General features: G+C 39.4%; 1 protein-coding gene across 3 annotated transcripts in view; it reads right to left on the bottom strand.

Annotated features, from left to right (window-relative positions):
* LOC137967703 (dnaJ homolog subfamily C member 1-like) overlaps positions 1 to 5,667 on the bottom strand; it is a 16,455-nt gene extending 10,788 nt beyond the window's left edge. The window contains exons 1-5 of one of the 3 annotated variants that reach the window (XM_068814242.1): positions 5,432 to 5,667; positions 3,363 to 3,464; positions 2,373 to 2,419; positions 1,300 to 1,471; position 1 (exon numbers count right to left, since the gene is read on the bottom strand). The exon at position 1 is cut by the window's left edge and continues 108 nt beyond it. In XM_068814242.1, coding sequence (XP_068670343.1) covers position 1; positions 1,300 to 1,471; positions 2,373 to 2,419; positions 3,363 to 3,464; positions 5,432 to 5,587 — 478 coding nt within the window. In that variant the 5' untranslated portion in view covers positions 5,588 to 5,667. Of the gene's footprint in view, positions 2 to 1,299; positions 1,472 to 2,372; positions 2,420 to 2,560; positions 2,714 to 3,362; positions 3,465 to 5,431 lie in introns of those variants that run through there. The other 2 variants (XM_068814244.1, XM_068814243.1) reach the window with 2 other exon arrangements.
* Positions 5,668 to 7,822: the final 2,155 nt, after the last annotated feature.

The raw sequence follows: 7,822 nt of genomic DNA, 5'->3' as shown, positions 1-7,822 counted from the left end.
CCTGTAGGGTAGAAAGATGAAAAGGCAACAGGCATTGATCACGGTATAGAGGTCCACACAACATTAGGGAGTATGTATCTTTCTTGAGAAAAGAATAATTGTGCTAATTGCCCTACACTACAAAGTAGAGCCTACAGGTTGATGAATCATTTGCCAGCAAATTGATTACACGGGCTAAGCATTTTTGGCTAAGGGTGCCAAACTTACACAGTGCATCCAATTTCCCTCCATTGTAACGATGTTGGATGTTAACCCTGGCGAATAAAATAACGAGTTGTAATGACCTTGCTCCTACGAGTCTCCAATAGCTCAATGGTAGAGCATCCGGACTTGTAATTTTGAAAGGTCCTTAGTTCGACTCCTGCGAAGGAGCCTTCGGATTATTTCCGATTATCCCCGAGTCCTATCCCCTGCGAGACTCCTATAGCATCCTAACTAGTAATCACTAGGTCGTTAGTTCGACCCGTACGAAGGACCACTTGGATTTTTTCCGAGTGTCCCCGAGTCCAAGCTCCCACTAGTCTCCTATAACATCCGAACTAGTAAGCAGAAGGTCACGAGTTGGTTCGACTCATACAAAGACGGAAGAACTCGGATTTTTTCTCGGAGTATCCCCGAGTCCTAGCACCCATGAGTCTCCTATGGCATACGAACTAGTAATCGGAAGATCGTAAGTTCGACTCCTGCGAGGAAGCACTCGCATTTTTTTCCGAGTATCCCTGAGTCACCATCGCGATAATACATCTCTTCATTTCATTCACCGGGGTTCAGTTAACATCTAACATCACCTCCGTTATAACAGCTTAGAATCCCATACGCTGATACGGCATTAATATTTTCAAGGCAGACAAGAGAACCAGGGGAACCTGGGAAGTATGGAAAAGGTCTCCAAAACGAGATGGTTACCTTTACTTTCTAAGATTTTTGTGAATTCAATTATGAAAGTGATTGAAGTAATTTAAGTAGTTTTAATAAGTTTTCAATATGTTTGGTTTTAGTTTTGGATCATTTTTAATAACTAAAGTTCCAAATACTTTTTTTTTTCTTTTCTTTTTTTTTTACAGATGATGTGACTTGATGATGATGATGTTTAATATAGGACCAGATTGCCAATCGAAGACCTGTCACCCCTGTGTTTTAACTTGATATGAAACATCTGAGACTTTCCTATCGCTTTAGTGAACATAATAATTCCTGCCAATCGTAGCTGTTTTCACAACAGTCTCACATAACTGGATGACTTATCATAAAACGTCATCATCTATGTTTGCACGAGTATTTCACTGAATAAATCCCTACCAGTTCAAATTTCTTTTCCAAGTATATGGACCATGCCACAATGTAGTGACCTATTGTTAGTATGAGGAAGATAAGAAGCATAAACTCTATCAGCCCCATCTTGCGTACTCGCCGGTAATAAAACACCGGTTGTCGCCAGTCAGGAAGGCCATCACGCAAAATAATGTCGTATCTGCAAAAAAAAGGAAGGAAAAACAAGTGACAACAAAAATACCCAGAGAAATAAATTTCATAAATGCACTTGTCTATGTAAGTCCATAGAAATTAGTATTCTTTATAACAAATGCTCATAATGAGACGGAGCAAGTTTTTGGCGTCAAAACAGCTCACGGTACCCTGAATTGGGTTCGTAGATTTGGCATCATGTCTCAGCCATCATTACCAACTCGTATATCATCTGCTACAGTAATATCATCATCATCATCATCATCATCATCAGTGTCACTGCAATCATCGTTGTTGTCGTAACTGTCATAATGATTCTCAGAGTAACCATCAATCATTCCTATCAGTTTCAGTTAATTACAGTATACAGGCAATTACTAACTATGATACAGGATAATTGAATCACTGCGAAAAAACAATCACAGATTTAGCCTTGTTTGTTATCTCGCTTTTTTGTATTGTGTACTTATTAACTTTTTTAAATCAGAGAAAGAGAATCAAAACGTTTCATAATACTTTCATATAGTGAACCTAAATCAACAAGACAGCTGCACAGATCGATTAGCGACAAAACAATAACGTTGTTGTTTCAGTTGTTGTTATAATATTTCACTGTTTTGTACTGCTGTTGTTACAAGACTGAACCAGGCCGACAATTAATTCACAGCAGGGGTGGATCCAGGATTTTTGTAAGAATGGGGTGCACCCCTAAGAAATGACTTAACTGACACGCGACATAAACAGATTTTCAAAGCGAACAACAAAGATGAAGGCTTATTTTTGTACAATACTACTTAATTTTGAAACCCACAAGTCATCTCAGTGCACCCCTCCCCTACATCCGCCCCTACACAGTCGCTGCATATATAATTATCTCAACCTAAATTACACAAGACTCAAAATTATACCTTTTTCTCTTCTCTTCATCTTTAAGAACCTCTGACACTGCAACAAGCTGGGAATGTAAACAAGAGTTTGCAGTGGGGATGAAAGTTACAATATGAATTTTAAAAAAGGGTTTTGAAGTGCCACATATATGAAAAAGTAAGGGCTATGACGACAAGCAACATTGAAGGAAATTTTCCAAATTACTTACAAAGTCAAACGTATCATTTTTCTGTGACATTGTTGATGCATTCTAAAGTCAGGACTCTTCTGAAGAACCTGCTGCCAGCCCAAAAACGAGCCTTTTCTGAAACACTCAACCTCTTCCATAAATAGTACAAGTTTAAGTTGTGAGGAGCCATTATGATAAATAAAATTCACACTTACTGCTAAAAAAGGACTTATGAACTAAAACTCTTCGTGAGAGCGACCCTCACTTCTCTTAACCCATTGACTCCACGGAGTCACACTTAACAGATTTTACTCTGTCTAATGCCAGACGATTTACTCATCAACGGAGGCAGTTTAGGAGTCAATGGGTTAACATACTAACTCTACTTCCTATTAGTGGGGGGGAACAGGGATGGCGCAGTGGTGAGAGTAGTTGCCTCCCACCAATGTGGCACGGGTTTGATTCCCAGATGCAGTGTAATGTGTAGGTTGAGTTTGTTGGTTCTCTACTCTGCTCTGAGAGGTTTTTCTCCCAGGACTCCAGTTTTCCCCTCTGCTCAAAACCAATATGATTTGATATGTAAATTAAGTTGATTTGATTTCATTTGTGCACGACCCCACATGTTTTTCAGCTTTAAACATTACCGTGTGAAAATAAAGTTCCATTATTATTATTATTATTATTATTATTATTATTATTATTATTATTATAATTATTATAATTATTATTATTATTATTATTATTATTATTATTATTATTATCATTATTATTATTAGTTTCTTTGTCCTTGACATTCCCACCTCCACCAAAATTATTCCACTGCGAACATTTTGGACTATACCTGTCTAAATTTCATCTCTGCATCAGGCTCCTTGTTTTTATCAGGGTGCAGCTGAAGAGAAAGTTTGCGATATGCTCTTCTGATGTCTGCTGGGCTGGCATCCTGTGAAGTGATTAACCCAGAGTTGATGAATAGGAAATTTTGGTTATTGGAGGGAACCCCCACTAAGGTTGGGTTAAGGGGGCTGCTGCTAGTTCCCTTAACCTTTAACTTTCAGTGGTCTGTAATAGATTCTACTCTAACACCAGATGATTTTGCAAGTCAATGCAGGGCCCCCTCACAGGGTTGAAAATTGTGCCTTCCTGGTCGCCAATGTGACTAAAAATTGAGTACTGGCCACCAGAATTTCACAAACTGGTCGCTAGCAGGTGACCTACTATTGCACTGCTATTTGCATTACTATTGTTAACTTTTACTTTGACAACAAAGTCCAGAGCCGTTTGCCAACAAGTGTCTTATTTTTTCTCCTGCCAATGTTTTTGAAATAAAAATGAATTTAGTTTTCCTGTTAACTACCTCCATAACGTTGCAGGCCGCCACACTTTTTTGCGGTTTCTCTTAAAAATAATATGTTTTGCCGGCCAAAAAAACAACGACTCAGAAAAGAGGTTCAAGACACTGGTGTGAGGAAACACACTAAAATAAGTGTAACACACTTATAGCTTGGCGCGAAAAACATGGTGGCTTGTGTGCAACACAACGTGACTCGTGTTTCCATGGCTGTCATAATGGAGAAAAGAAGGTTTTGAAATTTGAAATGAACTAAGGTGCAGATGGATTTCTACATTTGCATTTGAGGTTGGATACATTTTCTCTCCAAGAGTTAGTCCATTAAAATGAACGTGGAAAATAATGCTTGACACATACACAAAAAGACTGCGCAGTTGCTGCATGTCCAAAACATGCGTTTTTCAGGCGACAAGAAAAGGCGAAAATTTTTGCCAACCACAATTTGCCATCTGGCGACCTAAAGTTTTTATTTAGTTGCCAGTTGGCACCCACAGAATTTCGGACCCTGCCTCAGGCCTTTAAGGGTTAAAGGTCAGGCTGCACGAACACACCTCCACTGCAGGGTAACAAGGAGAGCAAGGTGACAGTCCATAAGGGGGATACTAGAAACCACAGAACTGATTATAAGGCCTTCATACTCAATTGGTAACATCTTTTGAAGGATTTTTCTAGGCAAATGCCAAGGATAATACAAACATCAAGGCTGCTGCCTAAGAAAATTTTAAAGGGGCCCTCAGAGCTAAACGCTGAGAACTTAGGAGCCCAACATATGAAGTGAAAGGTGTTGCTGTGAAAAATTAAGGAGCCCAGAGCTATTCTTTGGGAGCCCCAGGCTACCGGGCTCCTGTTAGGCAACAGCCTTGAACATAAAAAAATTGTACTATAAGAATTTCAACTGTAGTAGAATGAGGTTGAGACAAAATAAATGGCTATTTATAGCCATCAAAGAGAGGATGGGGGGGGGGTGTTGAAACAGGATATCATCAGAACTCAAACGAGTAGCCAATGAGGAACTTGAAAATCAGGGCCTCTGAATTCTCAAGCTTGCACAACCACCACTCGGCCATGTGGCCTTGAGTGAACCAAGAGGGATAACAGATGAAAGGGACTGGACATTTTGCACAGTGCCCTGAAAAGATGGGACAGATTGTGAGAGACAGGGTTCAGAGATAAACCACAAAAACTGCAATGGGGCCTTGGGACAGACCACAAAAACCATATATATATATATGTCTATATATATATATATATATATATTTTTTTTTTTATTATTATCTGGACGGGAGTGTTTTCTTCCGGGAACTAAAACACTCGTAGAATCAATTCAATAGGACCTCTACCTCTGTGAACCCACGATTCGTATTGCCCTGTCTATGTGTTTGCTGGGTACCACTCAGAAGAAAATGTCCCCTTATGGCATAGATAAAACCTTACGTGACTAAATAAAACTGACCACTCCGATTAAGACCCTTGATTCTCTCTTAGCAGATTTTCCTGTAAAAAGCCATTGTTTGAAAGCTCTAATCGAAAATCGCAACAATAAATTTAAAGAAACTTACTTGTTTTAACCCTAGAATGTTATAGAAATTATCCTTGACTTCTTCCACAATGTCAAATAATTCAAGGTCAATAGAGTCCCAGCCATGAACGCCAGTAGATTGCGAGAAAATTAATGAAATGAGTAAAATCCAACATTTGTCCGATTCAGCCGCCATTTTACAAATATATTATAGTGAGGTAATCTCAAGCCCCCAACAAACAGTAACGACCAGAAAGGATTGGCACGGCTCCCACCCAGTCTCCTTCTTGTCTTTCCTCCATGTTTTTTTTTCCTTGGGTGCTTACCATTTAGCCAAAAAATCCGGAAATTTCGGTTTGAGGTCAAATGGAAAGGCAATTTTCCGGAAAATCTTTTCGGAAATTGTGGACAACCTCCAGAGGTAGTCCTCTTTTTCCGTCCGGAACGGAATTCGCGAAATGCTCTTACCATTTGCGAGAATCTTTCCGTTTCCAGGCCCTTTCTCACAAGATCGAGTAAAATATGCGGGATGGAATGCTGTGTAGTAAATGGTAAGCGCCATTCTCATCCGGTTGGTCATTAAATTCGGAAAATCGCTTACCTTTACGCAACGATCATTCCATCCGGATTATTTGGCTAAATGGTAAGCACCCCTTTTGTCGTGGAGATTTTTAAGGTAAGTATTTAGACTGATAACGAGGTCAGATCTTTCTTCACTGGTTTCTTTCTTTCTTGATGGACAATAGTCTGTGGGCTTAGGTTTAGAAAGGGGCGACAAGATGTTTAGTGCCGAACTCCATAATTCGAAATTCTGCGAAGCCAATAAACACGAGAAAATAAAAGGACTTACATAAATTAACGTTAGGATATGTAAATATTATCAAAATAATCAAGTCATGTATTCTATTAGTCTACTGTGCTTATATGTAGTCTTTGTTGTGGCGTTAAGTTTGCGATTTTGTCGCCCTACGTATTAAGAGAATCATTCCAGATCGCAGCCCATGAGATTCCGGATCCCGAGTCGTGGATACCGGATTCCAGACTCACTGGTTCCACCGAAACGGGCCCTGGGGCCCGTTTCTCAAAAGTCCCGAAAACTTTTCGGGCCCGAAAAACCATTTGTGAAACTGCCAACCGCTTGTTTTGGAAAGCCGATCTTTTAACATGTTTTCAAGGTAACAAAAAGAAAAATGATTGTGAAGTTTGACAACTTAAATCCTCTCCGTTCTTGAGATACAAAGGGAATTGTGACACCCGAAAATGGCCCGTAAAGTTTCGGGACTTTCGAGAAACGGGCCCCTGGATTCCATCGAAATCCAAGAATACTGGATTCCATACAATTGATTCCGGATTCCATGCTCTGGATTCCGGATTCCCAAGCCTAACAGTTTCTGGATCCCAGATTGCGGATTCCTTCACGTCGGGCGAGATTTTGTTTTTGTTTGTTTGTTTGTTGTGGTTTTTTTTCTTCTTTTCTTTTTTTGTAAGCAGTGCAATGCGTTAATGTAGGCAAGAAGCGGAAACGTGAAAAACTGCGTTTGTGCTAATTCAGGAAATCCAGATAGACTTGGTGCTCCACTGTTTTAGTAAACTGGTTACATTTCCTACAGCTGTTCATAAACCCATAATTTTTTGGAAGGTTGCTATAGTAGAATGCTTGAATGGCCCTTAGTGTCTTCTGGGAAGACTACATTCATAAGATTGACTCCACCGGGAGTTAGTTCAAAAGTGCCAGAGAAAAGTGAGAAACTCTCGGCCCATTGCGTTCATAATCTGCCGCTTGTAGCAAGTTCACTCTTAAGTACTATTTTTCTTTGTCCATGTTATCTTAAGCAAAAATAAGTCGCAAACAGCGGTGACAAACATAAACAAACGCATTGCTTGAAGTTGTTTACTTAAGTAAGGGTTATCTGCCTGAAACGAGGGTGTATCCGATTTATTCACCTCTGGTTCCGCCCTCGGGCGGAACCAGAGGTAAATAAATCTGATATCCCCGAGTGAAAGAACGATAGAATGCTTATTTTACACATTGGTGTGATTTTCTAGAAAATGCACTGTTGTTTGAGATGTCAGCAAAACAGCTTGATGAAGATTTGTAAAGAAACAAATATATGTAGTCTCTAGGGACTTAAATTTAAATTACATCCATGTGCGTGAAATATTGCGAAAACAGAATTGTCATGATCTGAGTTGAATATTTAAGTGTAGTTTGCCTCGTGTTGTAATTTGCACTGTGGATTACCGGCTTGATCAAGTTCAGCTGATGTCGAAGTATGAGTGAATCGGACTCCAGTGACGATGATTTCATCACTCAAGGCTAACTGCAAAATTGTATTTAACATGAAATGAAACTTGTATAAAATGAATTCAGATAATGTTATTAAATGATTCAATAAAATGGAAGTGTTATTTGGTGCAGTAATATTGTAGC

Source organism: Montipora foliosa, chromosome 8 (genome assembly GCF_036669935.1).
Source record: "Montipora foliosa isolate CH-2021 chromosome 8, ASM3666993v2, whole genome shotgun sequence".
In the NCBI taxonomy this organism is placed as follows: Eukaryota; Metazoa; Cnidaria; class Anthozoa; order Scleractinia; family Acroporidae; genus Montipora; species Montipora foliosa.
This window is presented reverse-complemented; position numbering and strand designations above follow the sequence as displayed.